This window comes from Oryctolagus cuniculus, chromosome 11, assembly GCF_964237555.1.
Source record: "Oryctolagus cuniculus chromosome 11, mOryCun1.1, whole genome shotgun sequence".
Taxonomy (NCBI): Eukaryota; Metazoa; Chordata; class Mammalia; order Lagomorpha; family Leporidae; genus Oryctolagus; species Oryctolagus cuniculus.
In genome coordinates this window covers 121,226,527-121,252,381 of record NC_091442.1, presented here as the reverse complement: position 1 = coordinate 121,252,381, position 25,855 = coordinate 121,226,527, and the positions used below count along the sequence as shown (strand labels likewise).

The window sequence follows — 25,855 nt, the reverse complement described above, 5'->3', positions numbered from 1 at the left end:
GCAGGTCTACGGCTCCCGGGACCGCTGCAATGGCACAGCCCCATCCGGAGACACGGCAAAAGGCAGCAGGAAGGGCACCGCCCCCCTCCGAGAGAGCAGCAGGGTGTGGCTGACACCCAGGCGGGTCTCTGCGAGGGGCTCGGGCCGTCCTTCCCTGGTGCTGCACTGGAAAGTGAGGGTCCTGCGGCCAGACTGCCACTCAGGAGCGGCCTCGCTTCTCATCTGCAGAATGGGCATGGGGACACTGCAAGGGATCGTTGTGGCAGGTAAACACCAGTGCGTCCATCTGTGTGGGCACAGGTCTGCTCTCAGGCCCCATCGGACCTGGGCGCTCACTCCGCAGGCTGCTCACCAACGCCTCACCTGCCTGGAAGAAGGGCTAATGCTGTTAATGTGGAAACCCTCCTACAAGTCCACACGGGCAGGCCAACAGCACCACAGGAACCCGGCGCTGGAAACGAGGCAGCAAAAATGGAGTGCTCACTAAACACAAAAAGGAAAAGGTGGCCGAGGCTTGACACAGATGTAACCTGTGTAGCAATACTCTGGCATCTAGAAATTACCCCGAGAAATAACTACAGACTAGAGCAGATGTGAGCACAGGGTATCTGTGGGAGATCCGGAAAACACGCGTGGACAAGAGGCGGTGGTGAGGTTCACTGTGATACACCCCAGGCTGGGACGCTGGCCTGCAGCAGTGTAACTAACCACAGGAAGGCCACACTGTGCTGTTGGCTGGGACAGAACACCCAAGGGTCTCACAGCCCAGAGCATTTGGGTCTGAGAAGGTATCTTCTCAGAGTGGGCGCTGTGGCACAGCAGCTAAGTACGATCCCACTCTGGACGCATGCAACTCACACTGGAGTGCCTGAGTTCACGTCCCAGCTCCACCCTTGGTTCCAGCTTCCTGCCAGCGCAGCCCCTGGCAAGGCAGTGATAATGGCAAGTATTCGGGTCTTTGCCACTCACATGGGAGGGCCAAATGGAGCTCCAGGCTCCTGGCTTCCGCCTGACCCAATCCTTGCTGTTGCAGCCATTTGAGAGGAGTGAACCAGAAAATGGAAGATCAATCTTTCTCTCTCCCTCTCTCTCCCCCTCCCTCCCCCTCTCTCTTTCAAATAAATAAATTTTTTTTAAAAGTAAAATAAATTTTTAAAAATTTCACCTAGGGGCTGACGCTTTGGCACAGCGGGTTAAAGCCCTGGCCTGAAGCGCCGGCATCCTATATGGGTGCCGGTTCTAGTCTCGGCTGCTCCTCTTCCCATCCAGCTCTCTGCTGTGGTCCAGGAAGGCAGTGGAGGATGGCCCAAGTGCTTAGGTCCCTGCACCCATGTGGGAGACCAGGAAGAAGCTCCTGGCTCCTGGCTTCGGATCAGCACAGCTCCAGCCGTTGCGGCCATTTGAGGAGTGAACCAGCAGATGGAAGACCTCTCTCTCTATCTCTACCTCACTCTATAACTCTTTCAAATAAATAAAATAAATCTTAAAAAAAAATTTCACCTGTTGCTTAGCTTACCATGACCACATGCAGCTCACAGAGCCATGCTGCCTAAGTTGTGTGGTTTGTGACTTCCGGGGACCAGAGCTCTGAGGGCAGCTCTTGTGGGTCACACGGTGCCTTTACTAGCACCTGGCACATGGCAAGTGCTGAGACCAGAAGTGCTGAGGGCTGATTGAATGAAAGAGCAAGTCCAGGGCGAAGCAAGAGGGCGAGGCCGGAGATGGAAACTCGCAGCAACGCTGACATGCACCAAGCGGTCAGTGTGCCCGGCACCACTCCACCAGCCCGACCACACGGCCACGGCGAGCTCACTCAGCCTTCAGCACCAGCCAGCTTCACAGGCCAGCGGCTGGCCAGGCCAGGGCTTAGGCCATGCTGAGGATGCAGTCTGCACACTGACCAGTTGACCATAAGCCCATAAACGTACGTAGACCCTAACCTTCCAGAGTGGGCCAGCCCTACCCAGGACGGCGGGTATCATACAGAAACACTGACCAGACGAAGTACAGACTAAAATCTGGGCGGTGATAACGCAGGCGAGGACTTCTTTGCAATAGTCTTCTGTATTTTCCAGACTTTTACAGTCCACATGCATTATTTATGTACATCACACCTCTGCCTCCGTCAGACTGGCGACACTGCAGGCCACCGTGAATCCCCGAGTTCTCACGTTCCGGAGACACTGTCAAGGCCCCCACCCCCACCCTCACCCTGTACTTCCTGCTGCCTCTCGAGGTGGCCTCCTTCACAGGAGACAGTAAGATGCTCTGAATCCCAAATTACTGTCACCTCCCAGGAGCCCAGTGCAGCCCACCAGGCCGAGTGACCCCGACCCCAGTTCTGTCATCCCTCACCCCAGGGACTCTGCGGCCACTGCCTGGGGAGCTCAGCAGAAGAGAGGTGGCTCTCGACACACCCACAGTGACTGAGCCCGGAGCTCCAAGGCGCCCATCAAAGGGAAGCAGGGCCGCTCCCCGTGCTGGAATGAGCGCCACCACCCTGCGAGGCACGGCTGAACCCTGCCTGCTCAACCAAGCCCACCCTGACCACCTGGCCAGCTCACCTCATCTTCCTCCTCCACTCACACAGCCAATGCTGGCCAGCCCCTCCCCCATCCAGCCACCTTCCCTGGGGACAGGAGCCAGCAGCAGCTGCCCACCCCACAGCAGACCCTGAGCAAAGCGAGCACTGTGGATACGGTGCACCTCCTGGGCCGCTCTACAACGGCAAAGATCCCCTGCAGTCTCCACGGAAGGTACCCTTCACTCAGCCTGAGAGCAGGTGTGAACTTGGTGAACACAGACTAACCAAGATAAAAGAGAGACCAAGCACAGAGAAAGGCAGAACTTACTCTTGTCACAAGTGGGGCCCAGGCAGGCCTCCTGCTAAGCTCCATCCCTCCCTGGGACACCTCCCAAGCCGGAGGCACAGAGGTGAGGGTGTGGGTGGCACAGAGGCCAGCACTGAGGGGAGGGGACCCAGCCACGAGCCACGGGACAGTCAGGTCGGCAGCAAAGGCAAGCACAGAAGCAGAGAAGCACATGACAGTGGGGCAGGGCCCAGGCGGCCCGGGTGCTCCCAGACGTGGGGTGCAGAGCAGAGATGGAGGTGGGCCCCCGAGGTCCCAAGGGCGAGAGAGCATTTTCCAAAGAACTGTAAGCGGGGAACTGACACCACCTGCAGGGCAAAATCCACACTGCTCCCCTGCTCTGCAGAGCGCTCAAGGTCAGGCTTCAGCTCCCACGGGTGCATGCACACACCCCCTGTACACAACCACAACACGGCGTGCACAAATGCACACCACACAGCCCCAACCACTCCTCTGCACTTGCCAGACCCACCCACGGTCCCCCTCTCTCCGACTCTCACCTCCCAAGCACAGTCCAACCCCACAGTCCCTCTCCATCTCTTCCATACATGCACCGCGTCTCTGAACCATCAGTGCCCAGCGCCAGGTGGATGCCTAAGGAATGTTTTCTAAATAAATGAATGAGCAAATGAGTGAATTAATGAGCTGATGAAGCGTGAATAAATGAATCAGAATGAGAAACCGTTTGGGGCCCAGCAGGTCAAGCCACCACCTGAGACTCTGGCATCCCACATGGGTGCCAGTTCAAACTCCGGCTGTGTCACTCCCGAACCAACTCCCTGCTATGGCCTGCAAAGCAGTGCAAGACGGCCCTAGCCACTCACATGGGAGACCTGGATGGAGCTCTGGGCTCCTGGCTTCAGCCTAGCCCAGCCCAGGCTATTGCAATCACTAGGGGAGTGAACCAGGGGATGGAAGATCACTCTCTCCTCCCTCCCTCCCTCCCTCTCTCTCTCTGTTACTCTTTCAAATAAGGAAATTAATCTTTTTAAAAAAAATGGTTGCAGTTTTGTCAAAACTGATGACCAGTCTTTGAGGAATCCGGAAAGCACTAAGAAAAGCCGCGGCAGGAAGCAGGGCCCTGCGTTCCAAGAGGGGCGGCGGCCGGAGCCGGAGCTCGTCAGCTCACCGGACTGAGGAGCGAGAGGACGGCGCCCCAGCTCTTGTCAAAGGGCACAGGCCCACCGCAGAGCTGCAAGGCTGCACCGGAGACACCAGAGTGCCCGTGGCCAGCACCACACCTCGACGGCACCCAGTCCCCACAGGGTGCTGGAATTCTGAGTTCCGCTTCAGGAAGGCTCCCCACAGGGCAGCAACCACCACAAGCGAAAAACAGAAACAAAACTGGGAACCACTCAAACACAGACGGCAGTTGATGGCTTCAGAAGGCGACAGCCGCAGCAGAAGAACCGACTGCGCCTGAACGACCGCTGCGAAGCTCCTAACAAGTGTGCCTTCACCGTCGGACAGGCTGCCCATGCCAACCCAGTGTGTCTCAAAGGCACACACAGCGTGAGAGCCAAAGCCCTCTCACCGCCTGGGGCTGCGCAGCAACCTCCAACCATGTCTCTCCCTGACGCCAGGCTGGGGAACAAGTGCGGGGGGGGGGGGGCCTGGCGGCCTCGCACGTGCAGCCTGGGCCCTCACCCTGCAGCCGAGGGGAGGTCCTAGACCACTCCTGTCTGAGCCTCGGCCTCCCAGCTGTCAGACAGGAGAGGGAACAGGGTCCACACACAAGGGGGCTATGAGCAATGAGGAATAACCGGACAGGGCACACAGAGCGCTTCCCGCCATGCCTGGCACTCGGGAGGCATGACACAGCACTGCAGATTATTATTTTTCTTGCTATTACTCTCGGCATTTGCTCAATTTTACCAGTGAATGTTTCCCATTTTTGAGCATATTTAAGAACTGCAAAGAGGTACAAGTGTAAATACTGCACAGGAGGGAGGGCGTGTGTCCCGCCATAGGCCAGCACCTGGAAGACAAGGACAGAGTCCCTGAACTGGGCAAAGGTGCAGAACGGCGTGAACCAGCACCAGCTCTGGGAGGGGGCTGCGCTCAGGAGAGCACGGGCCCCAGGCCCAGGCCCTATCTGCTGCCTCCTGCCACAGAGACGCACCCGTCCAAACTAAGCCGCTTCCCAGGAACTGGGTTTCTAGAACTCATGCCTGTCAGTGCTGTCCCCTCCACACAATGCCCTGCCCGGTTCCGGAACAAGGTGGCAGCTCGACACAGGACCAACACAGACACGACGCCCCCACAGCTGCCCACTCTGATACACTCTGGCCCCACCCACTGCACAGGAGTGACTGGCAGCAGGCTTCTCTCACCATGAAAGCAGAGCCGCTGGATGCCCTGTGCCAGCAGAGTAGGTGCTCACTACATGATAAAAAATGAGAAATAATTTTCACTATCAATAAAAACTTTCCATTCCCACTCCTGAAAAATAAAAGAGATGATAAAAAGTTAAAGTACAAAAAAGATTTCTCCCATTCCAGAAAAATCAGTCAAATAGGACAGAAGATTTAAAATCTCAGCAAAAATAACCAAACTAAATACTGCATAGGCCAGCGCCGCAGCTCACTAGGCTAATCCTCCACCTGCAGCACCGGCACTCCGGGTTCCAGCCCCGGTTGGGGCGCCAGTTCTGTCCCGGTTGCTCCTCTTCCAGGCCAGCTCTCTGCTGTGGCCCGGGAAGGCAGTGGAGGACGGCCCAAGTGCTTGGGCCCTGCACCCCATGGGAGACCAGGAGAAGCCCCTGGCTCCTGGCTTTGGATTGGTGTAGTGCTGGCTGTAGTGGCCATTTGGGGGATGAACCAACAGAAGGAAGACCTTTCTCTCTGTCTCTCTCTCTCTCTCTTTCTCTCTCACTAACTCGGCCTGTCAAAAAAAAAAAAAAAAAAAAATACTGCATGCTACAGACCAAAAGTGACTCTGCTAACTAGGTCTCTACTATGGACCAAAAGAGTCTGTTTAAGATTTATTTTATTTATTTACAAGGTGGAGTGGCAGAGAGATAGAGGGAGAGATAGACACACACACACACACACACAAAGAGAGAGAGAGAGAGAGAGAGAGAGAGAGAGAGAGAGAGATCTTCCACCTACTGATACACTCTCCAAATGATTATAACAGCCAGGGTTTGGACAGGCCAAAGCCTAGGGCGTGGAACTCCATCCTGGTTTCCCATATGAGTAGCAGGGACCCAGGCACATTGGCAGAGAGAGGTAGGACTTGAACTGGCACTCCGCTACGGGATGCCAGGGCAGTAGGCAGAGTTTAACCCACTGCACCAGAACACCAGCCCCAGAAGTTGAATCCACCCACTAAGTAGGTCTCCAACAGACCAAAGGGGGTTCCGCAAAGCCTCACACTTCTGCACTTGGTTTAGCTCACGGGGACAGAATTCTCAAGTGCAGAGGCCCAACCTAGAAAACTTTTCAAGACTTGCAAAAGAAAAGAACTGGCAGATATTAGGAAACTCACATCTTACTGACTCAACACGCACTTTGTTGGGGAAATAACTACAAACAAATGGAAGAGAGTGAGCTTCAGTGATGTCTTTAACGGCCTGATCTAGAAGGTCATTAAAGTAAAGAGACAAGCAAATGAAGTCCAGTGGCCTCACACAGAAGGACCTCTGGGGCTGGTGGGAGATGGATGGTGGCCGGCGGGCAGGGGCGGGCCTGTGAATCACCACGCGGACAGCGGGCCGCGACAGAGTCCATCAATAATGGGGAAGACACCACACACGCCAGGAAGACACAGCAAGCTGGTGAGGGCCGCACAAAACGTAAAACATCTGGGAAAACTCCACGCGGGAAGAGATAAATACTAAGATGCAGCCAAAACAGGCAAATTTAGATTTACAGAGATTAAGAAATATTTTCTTATAAATTAAATGGTAGCTCTTAAATTTGACCAGTATGACAATAAAACAAGCACCAATAAAGTCATTCCAAAGGCGGGCGCTGTGGCATAGAGGGTTAAGCCACCCACTTGCGATGCTCACATCCCACACTGGAGCAATGGCCGGAGGCTACTCCACTTGGCACCTGGCTCCCTACAAAGGTAACTGGGCAGCCGGGGAGGTGGTGGCAGATGACAGCTGGAGTACTTGAGCCCCTGCCACCCTCCAGATGGAGTTTCAGGCTCCTGGCTTTGACCTGGCCCAGCCCGGGACATTGTGGACATGTAAGGAGTCAGCCACCAGATGGAAAATATCTATCTAGTTCTCCCTCTTTCTCTGTCACTCTGCCTTTCAAGTAAGTAAGTAAATCTTGTTTGGAAAAACTCGTTTCAGTGCAACACCGTGACCTACCAATGGCTCACATCCACATTCCCTGGCGACCCCTTTCTCAAGGGCCCAGGAGCAGGTGGTTCTGAGCGGGGTGGGCCAGCCCCACAGGGGAGCTAGGGAAGTGGCAGAGGAGGCCAAGCATCCCACACAGTGACAAACACGGGCGAGCCAGCACCTGCGTGTTTCAGACGCCAGTCTCCCGCTTGCCGCTTGTGAGTCTATGATTCATGAACATTCCCGGTCTGTTCCCCGCCACAGGCCAGCTCCAAACAGCCTCATTATACTTGAGCCTGCTGTGACCACAGGGTGTGCAGAGAAGAAAGGGCTGGTGCCAGGGAGAGCGTGGCCGGGGGAGGCAGCGGCAGGGGAGCCAAAGCTGCACCAGGCCCAGAAATGGCACAGGGGAGTTCCAAACAGCTACAGTTCAGAGCACAGCTAATTCACTAGCTGCTGGATTTCAAAGTGTCACCCACACATTGTCACTTCCAGCCCTACAGCGGGATTATCACAAAGGAACAGAAGCCCCATTAACCTCCCGGAAGCACGGTTCTGATCATTCCACTCCCCTACCCAAAACACCTTCTGCGGCTCCCACTACCCAGAGAACCAAGTCCAAACGTCAAAGACTTCAGCCATCTGTGACCATCTGCATAACTCCTTAAACGCACTGACAAGGAAACTCAGGCAAGGGGCAGGCTCACGACAGGAAGCCCGAGCTGGCGGAGGCAGACTGGCCCGGGAGCTCGTCGCCACCTTCCTTCCCCCCTTTAGTCTCGCCACCAAGCCCCCGGGCCTGCTGGGTCAGACCTCTCAGGAAACATCTGTGCTGTTCCCCAGAACCACTGTCCGCACTGTGCAGACTCAACTCCAGTCCCGACCCACCTGCTTCCGGAGCCGGCTCTCCAGGCTGGGTGGCCCCAGGACAGATCCTGGGCTCCTGCAAGTCTCGTGGAGCCGTAAGGAGACGCACACCAGGTGCTTGGCACAGAACTCGGGGAACTGTTCTCACTGCTGCCGCTCTCAGGCTCACTCCCTCCTCCCTGCAACTGCGCGCAGAATAGTTCTTCCACCTGCGAGAGCTCCGCCCTGGCTCCAGCCCTGGGAATCACAACCATGAGACAAGGCACACCCACTGCCACCAGCCCTCAGGCGCCCACACAGCACACTCAAGTGCATAGCACCGTCCCACACAGGGTGGGCACTCTGCAATCATCTACTCATGTCTGGTGGATCAATGAGGAGCTGGGCGGGCCTTTCCGTCTGGTCCCTTGCTCCCCTCTGCCAGGCACACCCACACAGACTCCTCAGGACCCCTTCCCAGACAGCAGATCCGATCAGCCCAGTAACAGGTGTGGGAGCTTTCCAGGGAGATGAGTCCCCACCCTGGCCCCCACCCTGGTCCGACAAGCTCATCACATGTCTGATGCGGTGCACCTGCCCGCAGGAGCCTGCTGCCAGGTAGTGTGCCAGACCCTAGAAGGTGGCTGTACTGACCCGTCTCCATGCCAGCTGTGCTTCCCACGCCCAAAGCCAAGCCAATGACTGCAGGTCCTGCCACGGCTTAGGACACCGGCAGCCGAGTGCCTTCCCCATGGTGGCAGATTCAGGATGAGTCTCCTGACCCTTGGGATCGTGGGACAACCAAGAGTCCCAGGGAGGGTGAGCCACAGGGTGCACAGGCGGGAGAATACGGTGACGCAGAGGTGAGTGAGTGGCCCAGGTGTGCCCAGCACACCACGCACGTGACTTCACTCACCCTTTTGGGAACACCTGAGACGCCAGGTCTTCCGTGAGTGTCTTAACCTGGACAAAATCAAGGACAAAAGGTGGAAGGCACAAAGGAAAGGCAAACCAGGTCGTTCTTCAAACCGAAAACCTCGGCACCGACCGGGCCGTGCTGCGGGTGGGCCAGCTGCGCCGCGGAGGGTGGGTGGACTCTGCAGCCGCCTTCTCCTCACAACCAGCACACCACGGCAAGGACCACAAAAGGAAAGGCAAAAATGGCCTTTGAGTTCCAAAATATGCATTCAATTCCATTCCAAGTTGTGGCGTGGGGAAGCACTGCAGACACGAAGCACCACCGGGAGCACACTGTCAGGGCTGGGGCGTGGTCACACACGCTGGGGGGAGGGCCGGCTTCACCACCCAGAGCCGCCCCAGGGCACACTCAAGTTTTTCTGAAACCGAAGGAGGTATTGGTGGTGTCTCACAAATCCTGGACAGCGGCCCCGGACAGCACAAAAACAAGTGCCCTCCACCTGGCAGAGTGGCCAGCACCCAGACTCTCACAGGGCCACGCGTCCACTTCAGAGTCGCCACCCCCACCAGAAAAGCATCTGCAGGACGTGGAGACCACCTCTCCCCCGGACAGTTCCGAGGGTTCACGGGCCCAACTCCCTGGACAGCTCCGGAAACAGACACCAGCAGAGCCAGCTCTCACGGAGCTCAGTCACCCACCAGGCGCCCCATACAGCTGCCGCCTCGCACACTGTGTGCCCGCGAGCCAGCCTCAGCCTCCTCTGCACCCCGGATGTCACGGGTGCACACGGTAAGACCTTGCTACCCCCAGTACTCCCATGGGGGCGAAAAGCCAGAGTGAGGACTCAGATTTTCCCACAGGTGACTGAATCCTTATCTGAAGAGGGGCCCCCAGCGGGTTGTAGGAACAGCTCTGTCTTCATTTGCCTGCAAGAATTAAAAAGACCCTAATCATGCAATTGCTGTCTCCAGACGAAGTCCCCATGACTGAACTTCTGCCAGCTCTTCTGCATCAAGAACACCCCAGGTGGTGGGTGCACAGAACTGCCGACGTACTGAGTGCACTGAAGTAGTCTCTGGAAATGGATTACTAACCGTACGTTGTCTTCAATTCTGCCTCAATATCAGGGAGAAGACTGCTTTACTTGAAAATTCTATGATTTTTATGGCATTTCAACTTTTAAAAAAAGGACGAATGTGGGGCTGGCACTGTGGCACAGCGGGTTAAAGCCTTGGCCTACAGCACCGGTATCCTATATGGGTGCCGGTTCTAGTCCCGGCTGCTCCTCTTCCAATCCAGCTCTCTGCTATGGCCTGGGATAGCAGCAGAGGATCGCCCAAGTCCTTGGGCCCCTGCACCCACGTAGGAGACCCGGAGGAAGCTGCCTGGCTCCTGATCGGCACAGCTCTGGCTGTTGCGGCCATCTGGGAGTGAACCAGCAGATGGAAGACCTCTCTCTCTCTACCTCTCCTCTCTCTGTGACTCTGTCTTTCAAATAAATAAAATAAATCTTAAAAAAAAGACGAATGTGCCGGCGCTGCGGCTCACTAGGCTAATCCTCCGCCTAGCGGCGCCGGCACACCGGGTTCTAGTCCCGGTTGGGGCGCCAGATTCTGTCCCGGTTGCCCCTCTTCCAGGCCAGCCCTCTGCTGTGACCAGGGAGTGCAGTGGAGGATGGCCCAGGTGCTTGGGCCCTGCACCCCATGGGAGACCAGGAAAAGCACCTGGCTCCTGGCTCCTGCCATCGGATCGGTGCGGTGCGCCAGCCGCAGCGCGCCAGCCGCGGTGGCCATTGGAGGGTGAACCAATGGCAAAGGAAGACCTTTCTCTCTGTCTCTCTCTCTCACTGTCCACTCTGCCTGTCAAAAAATAAAAAAAAAAAAATTAAAAAATTAAAAAAAGACGAATGTGCATATAAATATCACCTGTTCTGAGACTCACATATATACATACACACACATATACACGCAGCAAGAACAAGCACACAGAACTCTAACATGCTCCCATCTACGTATGAAGAATGAGAATGAGGTGGGGCGAGAACACACCCACACACACCGACACGTATGTACTTGAACACGGGCAGAACAGCTCTGAAAGGAGACAACAAACTGCAGCTGCCGCAGACTAGGGAGGAAGGGAGCCCTATTTGTCATCAATCCCTGGGGGCGATTCAAGTTGTTCACTATGCATTACAATGCATCTATGTCAATCAGAAAAAAAAATAGGGATTAAAAATTAATCAAAGTAAAAATGACCAGTACCTAAAGGCCAAGCTTAGTTAAGCCCTGGAATATCCTACCCCTCCTCCAGGGCTCCAGTGAACACTTCCGTGAGCACAGCTCAGGTCACGTATTGTGAATACTACTGACTATGTCTAGGTTTTGATTAAGCATTTAAATTAAATGTTGACTTAGGCAGATATACAATTTTAATAACAATCTTAAGATCATTTTCAAAACATTATGAAGCTATTAAAACTGATGGTATGAAGATGGCAGCAATACAAGCAAGGCTTGTACACGATGCTAACTGAAAAAGGCGAGGCACCATGTGCATGCTGGTCCCGTGGTCTCCACAGAAAAAAATCGGTGCCCCTGTGTGCTGGGCACATGCCACCCACCGCACACATACGCAGGCAAGTCTCATCACTCCCAGGCTACAGATGAGGAAACTAGAGAGGGAGGAGGGAGGGAGAGAACTGCCCTGGTCACTTTTCTAGTACAAGGCAAAGCAGGGCCAGGACATCATGTGACCCCACCGCAAGCCTACCCTCTTATTCCCATACTACCCTGGGCCCTGAGTGTCTAGTGTCAGGTGGCAGAAATGGCTTCTCACTGTTCCATAATATGGTTACTCTCAACTCTAGTACCTGAACAGACACCAGGTTACACCTCGGGTTAAAGAAGACACCTCGGGGGCCAACGTCCAGCACAGCACTAAGGTGCTGCTTCAAACACCAGCATCCCACGCTGGGGTGACCGTTCCAGTCCCAGCCGCTCCATGCCAATCCAGCTCCCTGTACACACCTGGGAAGGCAGTGGAACACGGCCCAAGTACTTGGGTCCCTGATATCCATGCGGGAGACCCAGAATGACTTCTGGGTTCCTGACTTCAGCCTGGCCTGGCTCAGACTCTTGTGGCCACTTGGTGAACGAACCAAATACTTAAACCTATCTACCTCTCTCTCAATACCCTAACTGCTAAGGGCTGAAACGTGCCCCCCAGAAGTCCCGGGTTGAAGCTGTGGCCCCCAGGGTCTGGAGACAGGGCCAACAAGGAGCTAGTTATTGCTGGCAAGGAGAGGACACAGCAGAGAGCGCCAGCTCTTCCTCACGCTGCCCCTCCTCCTACAAACACGGAGAGGGAAGGTCAGGTAAGGACACCGATGCAGAGTGGCTTCTACAGGACACCGCACCGGCCAGCGCCTCCATCCTGCACTTTTAGCCACCAGAGTTGAGAGAAGTAAACCCCTGGTGAGCGAGCACCCAGACCGGTATTTGCTGCTGCAGCCCGGGCAGATTGATACACAGGTCCATCTCATTAGACCATCGTAGCCTAAGCAACACAGCCTCCTGTTTGTAAGCAAACTAGAACGCTTTCCCTTAAGGACCAATTTGAGCAGAGTCTAGGATTTCACCAGAAAGCCTCCACGGTTTATATGAGGAGCTCAGGCGCTGGCTAAAAATCACAGCCAACAGCTCAGCGAGCAACGCTGCACCGCACACCACGCACGCCGGAGAAAGCTGACGCTCCTCGCCTCCCCACACAGAGCCCACTCTTCTCTTTATTCTTGGCAACTGACTTAAAGCCTAGCTTCCTGCTTCATACCCAAGACAGTCAACAGAGTGCTTCTCGTTTCCCATCCTTGCATCCCTGCCTCAGTGATCTTGGATCTAATTCCTCACACGGAACGCTGCGTGTCCAGCGCAGGCGCCAGGCAGCGGGCGGTGGGGAGGACCTGGCCGCAGCAGAGCACCGCGGCGCCGGGGCCTCTGGCCTCGGGGCCCCCTTCCATGTCCCAGCCCGTCTCCTCATGCTCCTGCCACCCTGCTTGCCACACGAGATCAATGCCAAGAAGTCACTTCTGGGAGGGGCTTGAAACATCAGTCATCGTCCTTGCTGACGCGACATCAGGCGAAGCAGCTTTATCGCACGAATGCAAGACCGGACTCCTCCCTTTTAATCTTCTCAACATAAAACCCACAGAGCCCCAGAAACTGCTCCGAGGGAGGCGGCACTGGCTGCAGAGCTGTGCTCAGCACAAGTCCTCAGCAAGGGCTCCACGGCCACCAACAGGCCCCCCGTGGGACAGGCGGCCAGGGCAGCGGCCAGGACCAGGCAGCAGCACGATGAGGGCCCCGTCACAGGGCATCAGGCACACCCTTCACCCCATGACAGGTGATACCTCAGCGCAGGCCTTGTGGCACGTCCTTCTCTTTCTCTCTCACACTCTGCCTTCCAGGCAGATGAAAACAAACAAGCATCTTAGAAAAAGAAAGCGACATTTTCTAAAATACAAGGTGGAGCTGAGCACATGACCGCAGCCCCCACCCACTACTTTCTGTAGCACAGTACAGGACAGGCCCCCATTTCATCTGGGCAGAGGCTGGTCAGCAGCCGGGACTGCCCTGTTCTTCCACCTGCTCCCGGGGCATCCTCCCACGTCTGTCGCTGTTAGTTCAAAACCTGCCGGCCTTCCCCCCGCAGAGGCCCCACGGCTCCTGAGTCTGCGCCTGCTTTTCCAGCAAGCAGGGCCCCAACCAGCGGGGCAGGTCAGGAGAGGGGCCCGGCCGTGCACCGCGTCGGGCCTCACAGCTCTGCCCCGCACCCCAAACCAGCGGGGCAGGTCAGGAGAGGGGCCCGGCCGTGCACCGCGTCGGGCCTCACAGCTCTGCCCCCCACTCCCACCCCTGGGCACCTGACTGCTGCACTGCCCTCCTGGGAAAGAAGTGACTCCCTCGGGCCCTCAGCCAGGAGCATCCATACCCAAAGGGGCGGCCCAGGGACCTCTCCATCTCCACTTTCCCGCTTTCCACCTCTTACCTTCCAGCTTGGGAGGTCATCTCTGAGCCTCCTGGAGCCGACCAAACCACCGGACAGAAGCGGAGAGAACAAAAGGCAGTGGCACATGGGAAGCGTGCACAGTGTTTGCCTGGGAAAGGCGCGTCATCCAACACAAATGTCCAACTGCCCAGGGAAAAGGCCCCTGACGGGCAGAGTGTGAGATGAGTACCACAGGAAGACAAAAGCAGACAGCCGCTGGGCTTCCAGCTCTCTCGGGGCCCCTGCTGCCTCCACCTGCCTCCCTCCCTGGTACTGTCAGAGAAGAGAGGCCAGGCCAGGCTGCACTGTGGGGACCTCCGGGAGAAGCGGCAGGGAGAGGCATCATCCTACAGGGGTCAGAAGGGTCACGGGAGGTCAGGAAGAGGGCTCCAGGGGCAGGGCTGGGGGTAGCCTGGGAGCTGCAGGCAACAGGCCTGAGGCCAGCGGTTTGAGGATCTGTAACTCTGAGCTCTCTGGTTTGGTCCCGCAGAGGCAGGCTGTCATTACTACAAACATCACTAATCCAATCGTCGCAAATCAACGACTTCTGTAATTTAGAAATCACTCCTCTATAAACGTAACAGGTATCACATTGAATCTGAGATAAAATCTATTTTGAAACTGTATAAAATTTACCTCTTATACACACACACACACATATATACTTATCAAAATTCTAAAATCTTAATATTATATTCTTTGTTTTCTAATAATCGGTTCCAAGAAACCTAAACCATCTTCAAACAAAATGACAGCTGCAAGACTAACGCGTGACTGCAATGGTTTGCAGCCTTGAATCTCAACTCCACTGGGAAGAAATCAAGACAGACAGCACTCACTGCAGTGTCCCAGGCCTGACCACAAAGGTTCACTCACTCATTCCTGCTACACCAAAAATCCTGTGCACAGCTCAATGTGATGGCAACGTTTTCTGGGTCTGTACTTCACGTCTGGAACAGTACTAGGCACCAACCCACAGGGTGATGCTACGACATACGACAGACACGTCCTGACCTCAACAAGAAGTCTGGGAGGCGACAGACGCACACAAAGTCCACCAGAGTGGGACACAGCTGCTGCCTGACAGCCATCCTCTCCCTCTTCTGTTTCGGAAGTCAACCCAGCCCCGTGAGCCTCCCTTGCAGCTATGGGTGGCCACATGAGCCAGCTCTGGTCAAAACTCTGCTCTTCTATGCAGACAAATGCCGTGGAGAGCGCCCTCTGAGTCACCGCCAGATGCTCACCGCCACCTGTGGCCATGAGTAAGGGGCCAACTGACCTGCAGCTGAGCTCATCGATGACATCACTGAGCCAGCAGAAGAAGGCCACAACTACCCTGCCCCAGACAGCTTATCGAGGGAAAATAAGCCCTGCTTGTTTAAGAGCCTGCTGACTCTGGTTTCTGCTCCCTGCTGCAAAAACAAACCCTAGCTGACATGCCAGCACTGGGCACCCTGACCATGGCTGAGAACACGGTGCAGGAGAGAGTGACACTGGCCACTGGGGCTTAGCGTGTTCCACCAGTGAGTATGAGCCACCAGCCTCCGGGATGCAAGGACAAGGGGCCCAAGGCCAGGAGTGGACAAACGGACACAAACTCAAGTGTTGTACCAGAGGCAGAGAGCAAGGAGCCTCGGACCCGCAGTGATTCTCACCCACTCCACCCCAGGGGCCTTCTCTTGCCCCTCAAAGGGAAAATAAAGGCGAGAGTTTCGTGACTGCTCAATTAATTCTTCAGCACCCTAATGCACAAAAGAAATCATGAGAGTAAAGAGTGGGCTGCTTTTTAAGGCTGTGCCTTTAAAACTGCAGAACAGACTTCTCAATATGTTTTTAACATTTGCTTTTAAGATTACACAGTAAAAATCATCACTCAACAGAAACAAGTTATCTGAACAAAACTTGAAAGGTTTCCTATTAAAGTGAAGATTTACTTTACTGTAGATATTAAATAAAACACTTGACTTTCACCAAATCATATCCAATTTGGTTATTTTAAGTGAATGATACTATATGTAGTTCAAATACCACATTCAGCAATGAAAATGTCACAAAAAAAAAAAAAAAAAAAAAAAAAAAAAGGAGTCCCAGCAATGCAAGAATGCAAGTCCACAGCCAGTGTGTTTATCTGAGGTTCCCACACTCTGCTCCCAAGCCCAAGAGACCGCACTGCAGATAAAATAACCCTGGAGAGCCGGTGCTGGGCAGCCCCGAGGGCTCTGAGGGAGCTGATCAAGAGGCATGAATGAGAGGTCACAGGAGGCACTCACCGTGGCCCGCACAGCGTGCACACGCAGGGCCCCTTCACTGAGCTGGTTCTGCCCTCCCACTGCCCTAACCTTCTGTAACAGTCCCGTCAGTGAGACATGGGGCACAGCCCCTCCCCTAAGTGAGGAACACTCAGGCAGATGCCTGGCAGGGCCCCACTGGGCTCTGGAGCGAGGGCACACGTGGGAGGAGCTGGCCAAGCCACGAGGTCTGAAAGCCCTACCGCTACAGGAAGTACGGCTTCACCGCTGTCGAGTTGCCCCGTGGGTATTAGCAATCGTCAGTGACCCAATAAGACTTCATTTTTTTAAAGATTCATTGATTAACTGACTGACTGATTTGAAAGTCAAAATTACAGAGAGAGTGAGCTTCCATCGGCTGGTTCACTTCCCAGATCGCCACAACAGTCAGGGCTGGGCCAGGCCGAAGCCAAGAGCCAGGAGCTTCATTCAGGTCTCCCAAGCACGTGGGCCATCTTCTGCTGCTTTCCCAGGCCATTAGCAAGGAGCAGGATCAGAAGTGGAGCACCTGGGACTCGAAGCAGTGCCCACACTAGATGCCGGTGCGGCCACAGGGCCATTCCCCCTCAGTAAGACTTCTTAAACAAACAAAATAAAAAAAGAGAAACAGGACTATGGACGCCCCAAAGGAAGGAGAGAAATGTCCAACTCGATGGTCAGCAACAGCAAGAGATGAGCCCTCCGCTGGCACTCACTGCGCAAGTGCTAAGGCCAGAGCAGGGCCTGGCAGGGACAATGGCCGAGGGGTGGGGACAGGCAGATGTGAGGGGTGCTCTGGAGAAAGCAAAGCTGAATGAGGGCACACGGGGGTGGGCAGGGTGCTGCTGTCTCCCGGCACAGCCGGCACAGCCTGCACAGCCTCACGCAGAGCCGGCATGTGAGCAGGGGCCTGGAGGGAGTCACAGGGAAGCAAGTGCAGAGGCCCAGGGGCACGGCCATGCCACCGCACTCCCAGGAAGAAACGAGGGGACGGGAGCCATCATCAGGCATGTGGCTGCTCCCTGAGTGACATGGCTCTGAGATCACTGACTGCTACGTAGACAGCTCTGGGCACCAGGGATGCACAGGGGCCCAGACAAGGCGGTGGTGTCTCAGACCAGCCTGGGGGGGAGGCGCCTAGCCCGTGAAGCCACCAGGAGCTGGGTCTGCGGAGGCGCTGGCGGGGGGAGCCGCCCCGAGCGGAAGGAGGCTACTGCTGTGCGGGGACTGCAGAGCAGGACCGAGCAGAAGCCAGGAGCTCATGAATCAAATCCAGGCAATTGCCTTTAAACCTGGAACTGCCTTAGCCTGCAAACTGCTGATAAAAATAGATAAACTGGGGGAGGAGGGAGCGGAGGGCGTTTGGCAGAGCAGCTAAGCCACCGTTCCACACCCCATACCAAAGAGCCCGGGTTTGAGTGCCTGCTCCTCTTCTAATTCCAACCTCCTACTAATGCGCACCCTGGGAGGCATCGGTGATGGATCAAGCACGTGGGTTCCCGCCGCCCTGATGGAATTTCTACCTCCCAGCCTCAGGTGGAGCAGTTGTGGCTGCGAGGGCCTCTGAGGAGTGTACCAGTGAGTGGACGGTGTGGCTCACGCTCTCACTCTCTCCCCACCCCCCACACTCCCCTCTAGTGAATACAAACAAACCAGGTGTGGGTCTAGCACTGAAGATGCCTGCGTCCCACGCTGCAGTGCCTGCGTGTGGTAGCCGGCTCTGCTGCCGAATCCAGACCTTGGGAAGCAACGGTGATGGCTCCAGTGATCGGGCTCCTGCCACCCACGTAGGAGACCAGGCCACAGAGGGCAGCTGCAGGCTCAGGAGAGCGAACCGGGAAGGCGTGCTCACAATCGCTCTGCCTCTCAAATTTAAAAAACAAGGTAGGTTTTAGTTTTCAAGGCATGGGCAAGTGTCCCCGTCTACATTCCGGAAGAAACGTGCTCTACCTGGATGAGGAAAAGCGATGCTCGGGAGAGACCAGGCCTGGGGAGAGGCAGAGAAGCGGGGACAGCAGGAGGGTCCAGCCCGGCAGACTGCCACCAGCAGGGGAGGTCACGTGCCTGTCACAGGTGAAGCTGGAGGACAGGGACGCCACAGCGGCCTCGGTCCCGCACCCCACCACCTCCTCACACTCTGTCAGAAAACTGGCAGAAAGGCCTCCCTGCAAGGTGTGGCAAGGCCTACGGACATCCAGGAGAATGAGACGCAAGGGCCACGAGCAAAGTCCCAACACAACTCGGCCACGTTTACATGCCGGTCCTGCTCGTCCATTCTGAAAACGCAGAGCGTGCCGGTCCTGCTCGTCCTTTCTGAAAACGCAGAGCGTGCCGGTCCTGCTCGTCCAATCTGAAAACGCAGAGCGTGCCAGGCCCCGTCCAACGCACTGGGGCAGCGGCAGCGAACGAGCCAGCAGCTCGGCCCTGCCCTTGACGCCGTCACGGCCCCGGGTCATTGCTGGTGAGCAACCCTGGACACGCGGGCAGTCTCATTAACTCATCAGCCCTCTCTTCACGGCTCCTTTGTTTCACATCAAGTATTTTTCCTCAAGCAACAAGAGCTGAGACAAACTGGGCCGTGAAGGGCACCGTGCCCATGACGCGACAGCACAGGGTGCCAGCCACGGGCAGCAGGCTTCTCGGGGGCATTTGCCGACACAACACAGCAGCAGGCGGGCAGTGGACGAGGGGCTCCCCTCTGTCTCCTGAGGACAAGGCCTCGGCTCCCGCGAAGAGACAGATTCTCGGGTGCACTGCAGCGTCTGCATCCAACAGCTGCTCCCGCTCCTGCAGCCCCGGAGCACACGCCATGCAGTCTTGGCTCTGTCCTTCTCACATCCAGCGAGCCCCCAGACCCGTCCGGCCCACCCTAGGGCTCCGAGCTGACTGCCCTGCCCCAGCCCTCCCCCAGCCCCACCTGCCCTCGTCTCTGCCCTGCCGCTGCATCCGTGCCCACGTGGCTGCCCAAGGCCGCAGGCGACAGCTGCACGGAGCCCTCAGCAGCCACTCCTGCTTCAGAACCTCCAGAGGCTGCACGCTCTGCTCACCAAGACCCCAGGAGACCCTCCCAGCCTCCACAGACCCGGGAACCTGCTCCCTTCCCGTCTCCTCCCCTCCCCCACCAGCCAGAGCCTCGGGAGCTGCCTTCCACTCCTTTAGCACACAGAGCGCTACAGGGCACAGGGCCTTTGCACTGGCCCCGCCCCCAGAACGCGCCCCCTCATCTTCCCACGCCCGCCTTCACGTAGCTCTCACCCTGAACACGCTGACGCCCGAGGCTGTGCTGAACACCGGCTCTCGGGCAGCGCCCAGCCTTCGTCCCTCGGCCCAGCTTCCTCTCCACGTGCTCCTGCCACCTTGTCACGCTACAGGGTACTGAGACAGACACGGCGTGTCTACCTGCCTGTCTGCATCCCATAGGAGAGCGCCACCTCCTTCAGGGCAGGCCCACGGGGGTCTGGCTCTTTCGCTCCAGCTGCCTGCAACCACAGCAGGTGCTCCACAAACACTGGCCGAAGGGGTGACTTCACCTACACTCACTCCCCAGCACGGGGAACCCGCGAGGTCGGTCCAGCTGATGAGAGAGAGCTGGTCACGCAGTGAGCCAGGGCGCCAGGCCTGCCGGAGACAGCCCTACCAGGGCGTCTACCGCAGACTCTGAGTGTGCGCTCCTCCCAGTTCCGGCTACAGAACACTCTCACCCCGGCCGAGGCTCACCGAGGGGCCCAGAATGTGAGTGAGCCCCGGCCCCCTCCTCGAGGGGCAGGCTAGTGCCTGTGCTCCACGGCCTTCGTGCCTTGGAGCGCTGGGGCGGAGCTCCATGCACCCGCCCCGCGGGCCCTGCGTGCTCTGCGTCCTGCCGAACACACGCCACTCATCAGCCACACACGTGACACAGACGAATACCCACAAGTGCCATTTTCCCAGGCTTCAAGGCAGGACGCCTTCATGTGAGCAAATATTGAGTCGACACTAAGAGCAGAATGAGCTGTTAAGTTCTATTTGCTACTCTCATCCCCAGGCTCAGAGAGCATAAGCTAAGCCCAGAACTCCACCGTCGGCCAGACAGGTCGAAACTCGGCAGGCAGGAGCCCCTCCGGGGCTGAACTGCCCCTCCAACTGCTCAAATGTTCTCCATCTGTATCTGTTACAAGCTGTGAAGATAAGATACTCCACTGTCTTCGGAGGCATCTTAAACATCTTATAAAAACAGGCAAACTACCGTGTTTTCTCTTACCACTAAATACAAATCCAGTAACTGTTTACCTTTGAAGGCTCTGGCTTTAGTGTTTTGGTTTTAGATTTGATATTTAAATAGAATTCTGAAGAAAAGGGGGAAAAACATAATCCCAAAAATCCATCAAAGCATTTGGCTTTTACATGTACACACATATTTTCTACATTTGGAAAGCTCTATTTTTTTTAAAAAAGATTTGTTGACTTGCTTATTTAAAAAGCAGACCATCAGAGAAATAGGAAGAGATAGTCAGAAAGAGAGACTAAGAGATAGAGAAAGAAATCTTCTATCCACTGCTTCACTCCCCAAATGGCCGCAATAGCCAGTGCAGAAAACCAGGAGCCAAGAACGCCACCTGGGTGTCCCACACGGATGGCAGGAACCCAAGTCCTTAGGCCATGATCCACTGCCTCCCCAGGTGCATTAGCAAGGGCATGACTGGAGGCAGAGTAGTGGGAATTCAAACTGGTGCTTCGGTACCAGAGGCCAAGTGGGGATCACAAATGGCGGCTTAACCCACTGCACCACATGGAAAGATGTGTTTTTAAGCATAATTTTAATTTCCAAAAGTTGCTCTACTCACCAGAGACACAGGAAGACTCTAGGTGGTGCTCAGAGCCAGACCCCAGCAGGATTCGCATGGGGCAAGTCAAGTTTCATCCTTGCCAGCCGCCTACTGCTGAAAAACCACTGCACACAACCCAGAAAACACCTGCAAGCTGCCCTGACTTATCAACAGTCATAAAGCAACCACTTTGTCAAGCTGGGGGATGAATAGGCAAACGTGAACAAAAACAATACTAACGATTAACTAACTAACAACACTAACGAGTAACTAACTCCAGACGGTCCGTTACGTGCTGGGCACTCTCCTTGGCATTGTTTTGTTCTGTTTTGAAGATTATTTATTTGCAAGGCAGTTACAGAGACTGAGATACAGAGAAAGAGAGAGATCTTCTATCCACTGTTTCACTCCCCAAATGGCCACAGCAGCCAGAGCTGGACCGATTCAAAGCCAGGAACCAGGAGCTTCTTCTGGGTCTCCCACGTGAGTGCAGGGGCCCAAGGACTTGGGCCATTTGCTGCTGCTCTCCCAGGAGCATTAGCAGGGAGCTGAACTGGAAGTGGAGCAGGCGCCCATATGGGATGCCCGCACTGTAGGGAGCTCCTTTACCAGCTACGCCACAGCACCGGCCCCTCTCCTTGGCCCTGTACGTGATTTCACCCTGCAGCACTGGGATGCTATACTCTACATGTCTATACATGTATGTATACATGTATGTATGCACCTGTCTGAAACACACGGACACAGGCGCAGGATGCTCACCAGCAGCACGGCCACATGGCGAGTGGGCAGCACGGCCAGCTCTCCGCTCAGGCACCTAGAGTCTGCCTCCCTAAGCCGCCTGGAAGTGTCGGATTCTGCAGAGAAGGTGTGGTGGCCTGCCAGAAAGGGAAGTGGCTGAGACTCATACTCAGCCCGCGAGATGAAGCTCCTTGAAGCACAAAGCACCATGACTTCCCATCTCAGCAGATGGGACTTCCCGCCAGGAGTTCCCAGGCCACCCTCTGCGTGCCCTCGCCCCCGCCCCCGCCCACACCTCCATGAACGTCACCCTGCAGGATGGGGCTCAGCTGCATGAAGAAAAGCTCTCAGCTTGCCTGGAAGAATCAAAGATGAGAACTAACCGCCACGCCCGTCAGGAGGGCCGGTGAAATGACTGGGGCGTCCGCGGCACAGCGACTGCAGAACACCCCAAGACTGTGGGCAAGTACAGAGCTGAACCCCAAAACCCACATGCAGAAGAAGGTCACCACCGTGAGGAAGAAGAAAATGCGCTGCATAGACACAGACCTCAAGTCACCTCCCTGCAAGTCACTTGACTGCCAAGGGGAAAAGTGGCTCTTCTGGGAAGGAGCCGGGAGCGCCACCACACCAAGTGATCACACCGAGCCTCGGCAGCGCCTGCGCCAACACCAGCCGCCCCGCAGCCACCTGCTGTGATGAGAAGAACACATCTAGGGGTAATGCTCCTGCCAAAAGCGATTACCTGGATCTCCTCATGAGAGACATCCCAGAAGCCAAGGGACAGTCAGCCAAATCGCTGGCCCGTGCTCTGCAGAGCACGCGCGGGCAGGCCGCACCCAGCAGGCCTCGTTCCGCGTCTGAGTCCTCACTCAACCTCTGACTGGGAGGCAGCAAATGACGGCTCAAGGGGTTGGGTTCCCACCACCCACACGGGAGACCAACTGGACTGAGTTTCTGACTTTGGCCCAGCCCCAACCACTGCAGGCACTTAGGGAATGAACCAGCAGATGGGAGCCCCCCACCACCTCTCTCAAATAAACAAAACTTTAGATTCACGGCGGGGGGGGGGGGGGGGGGGGTCGAGTTACTGTCTCAGAGAAACCACAGCTGAACGAACAGGATCCTGCTCTGGATTCTAGACCAGGAAAGAGACACAAAGGACACTGTTGGGACAAGTGGCACACGTGACTACGGACTGTGTGCTGTAACAGGGTCATAAAAACAGGACTGTGTCGACGACAAGCACCCGACTTCGCTGCTCCACACTGCTACGTTCACGCTGAGCGTACATCCTGCTCTTAGGAAATACACAGTGTGTTCAGGAGCAGGGATCCGCTATCTCCAGCTGGCTTTCACATGGGCTTGGAAAAAATACACATACACACACAGAATGGCACCCGGGCAAAATGCAAACAGCTGGCGACCCTGCATGAAGAGCAGTGAGGGGCAGTGTACACCCTGGCCACTTCTGTGTAAGGCTGGAATCACACCAAAACGAAACAGTGGACAGTCTGTCCATGGGCGGCCGTCACCAGGAGACACCTGGGCCAGCAGGGGTGGGCACGGGGACTGCGCACCTTCTCACGTACGCCCTTTGTGCATGGTGCTCTCCTAACATTTGCACTGTTGCTGGTTCAAATGCACAAATAAAACTCGGAAGAAGCCCAGCCCAGCACGACAGCTGTGCTCTGGACTGGAGCTGCAGCTTCCTGGCTACAGACCTTGCCCAGCTGCCCTCTCCGGCCAGGCAGCCTGCCTCTGCCCTACCCCTCAGCCTCAGACTCTCCTCGCCTAAGCTGCAGCGGCCTCAGCTGAGCTCAGCCTGCAGCCAGCCCATTCGCGTGCCCTACTCGCCACCTCCTGGCCACCCTGAGCACTGCACCTCCCAGCTCTCTGGGTCTCAGAGCGCCACTGACACCACCCACAATGGTCGGCTGGCGGTTTGCTCCCCCCAGCTGTGTGATCTTGGGACCATGGCCACATCTCGATCCTCCTGAAAGCTCCAGCACTGAGTAAACACCTAGTACAGAGTGGCACTCAAAGATGGGCCACAGGACAGGACAGCGACTCAAGGGGGAATTCCCTTAGACAGCCTGGAGGGTCGGTGCAGTCCCCAGAGCCCCACCAGGAGCTCAGGGCTGGCTCGGGGACTGTGTGCCTCCCCACAGCTCCCCAGGATGAATCACATGGGCGACCATGTCCCTGTGCCTGTTCCTTGCTTGTCACCCTCTGGGCTGACCAATCCCCATACCCCACCCACCTCAAGGCAGGTCAGGGTGCCGGTCACCAGCCCTGTGCCTCAGAGCCGCTGTCTTCACAACGCTCCACAGAGCCTGGCCAGTCCCAAGGAGCTCACCAGAGCACAAGTAAGAGTCAACTGGAAGTTAAGAGGGAACGGGAACGGGAACGGCGTCATGAGACCGAATCGAAGTGCACTAGCGAGAGGCCAGCACTGAGCACCGGGAGTTAGGCCACCGCGTGCAACACCAGCAGTCCTACACTGCAGTGTGCCAGTCCATGTCCCGGCTGCTCCACTTCTGATCCAGTTTTCCACTACTGCTCCTGGGACAGCAGAGGAAGAGGGCCCAAATACTTGGGCCCATCACCCCTGTGGGAGACCCAGACGTACTTCCTGGCTCTTGGCTTCAGTCTGACCCAGACCTGGCTGCTATGGCCATTTAGAGAGAGAAAAAGCAGATGAAAGATCTCTGCCTTTTGATTTAATTAATTCACTTTTTCAAGAATAAGAAAAGTATCAACAAAACAGGTCCAAAGGAAAGCACGAGGACAGAGCCCCGGGGGCCTCTGGCACGGGAGCACAGTCATGTCCACCTCTGACCGGGCAGACCCGTGGAAGCGTGGGTCGCTGCAGAACACCATCTCCTCGTGAGCAGCGAGAAGCAACTGCAGGAGACTTACCGAGGTCTGTGTGGGGGCCGGCAAGCAGCTGCTGGAACTTGTCGAGCCGAGAGGCCTCCCTCTCACTCAGCGCTGAGCTGCCAGGGGTGCTTGGGTCAGCCGTCCCACCCAGGGCGACACTGGCCGAGTGTGGGAGAGACTGGGACCTTTGCAGAGAGGCCGCGCCACTGGCACTTTCTGTAGGAGGCGAGAGAACACAGAGGGAGGGTGAGGGTGTCTCCTGACCACTCCGACCTCACGCTCTTCCTTCACAGGGCAGTCTCACACCTGCTGTGCCGCTGACCCTCTGGGAACACAGTCAGGCTGCACTGTCCCTTCCTCCCAAGGACCTTGATTTCATGAACAAGAAAACAGGACAGACACCTATGAAATTCACCTGCCTCGCTGGCAGAGTATTCATTACTCATCAACAAAACAGACACGACCACATAAAAGCTGAGTGATGAAAGAGAAGTTGAGACCACATCAGCATGTGGTGGTGGTCAGGCTCCCATGGGTGCTTGGAAGGCAGATCCGGCCTGCCCAGGTGACAGAATGCAGAAGACCTGCCGGGACGGGCTCGCGTGGCCCAGCGGGTCACCATGGAGGGAAAGGACGATGCCCACCCATGCACCAAGGACGGGGAGCCACAGCGAGGGCCCACAAGAGACCAGGACCTCCCCACAGGCAGAGACCACCCCTACCCACCACACCTCCCGCTACTGCACACACAGAGTGAGACGCCACATTATGCCCAGCAACGTGGATCTGGGGACAGCTCAGGGAGGAGAACAGAACCACCAGGACAAACCAGCAACGGGCCCTGGGGCTGTCTCCTACCAGCCACCTCCTTTTTCCAGCCTTGAAGAGTAGAATAGGGTGAAAAATAAACTCCAGGAAATGGAGCAAGGAAGCAACGCAGCGGAGTCAACACGCTGAAGTCCCCTGTCGGCAGCTGCAGCAGGCTAGCAGTGCCGGCGGCGCCCGCCCAGCCGGGCCTGGAAGGGAAACCCTCAGGCAATCCAGGAGCAAAGCACCTATGGCCTGTGGGCAGAATCTGGCCCAGTTCAGTTTCCAGAAAAGCTGCTAACACAGGGGCATGCAATTCAGAGCACAGCTCTGTCCTCCCTGCTGCCTGGTCTCCCCAGCAGCCTCGCCCTGGGCCT

General features: G+C 56.2%; 1 protein-coding gene across 3 annotated transcripts in view; it reads right to left on the bottom strand.

Moving 5' to 3' along the window:
• TBC1D22A (TBC1 domain family member 22A) overlaps positions 1-25,855 on the bottom strand; it is a 361,580-nt gene that overhangs the window by 300,336 nt on the left and 35,389 nt on the right. For 2 of the 3 annotated variants that reach the window (XM_051839990.2, XM_051839989.2), the window contains exon 4: positions 24,711-24,887. The exons of the other annotated variant lie outside the window; for it this stretch is intronic. In XM_051839990.2, coding sequence (XP_051695950.1) covers positions 24,711-24,887 — 177 coding nt within the window. The remainder of the gene's footprint in view (positions 1-24,710; positions 24,888-25,855) is intronic. 3 annotated transcript variants of the gene reach the window in all.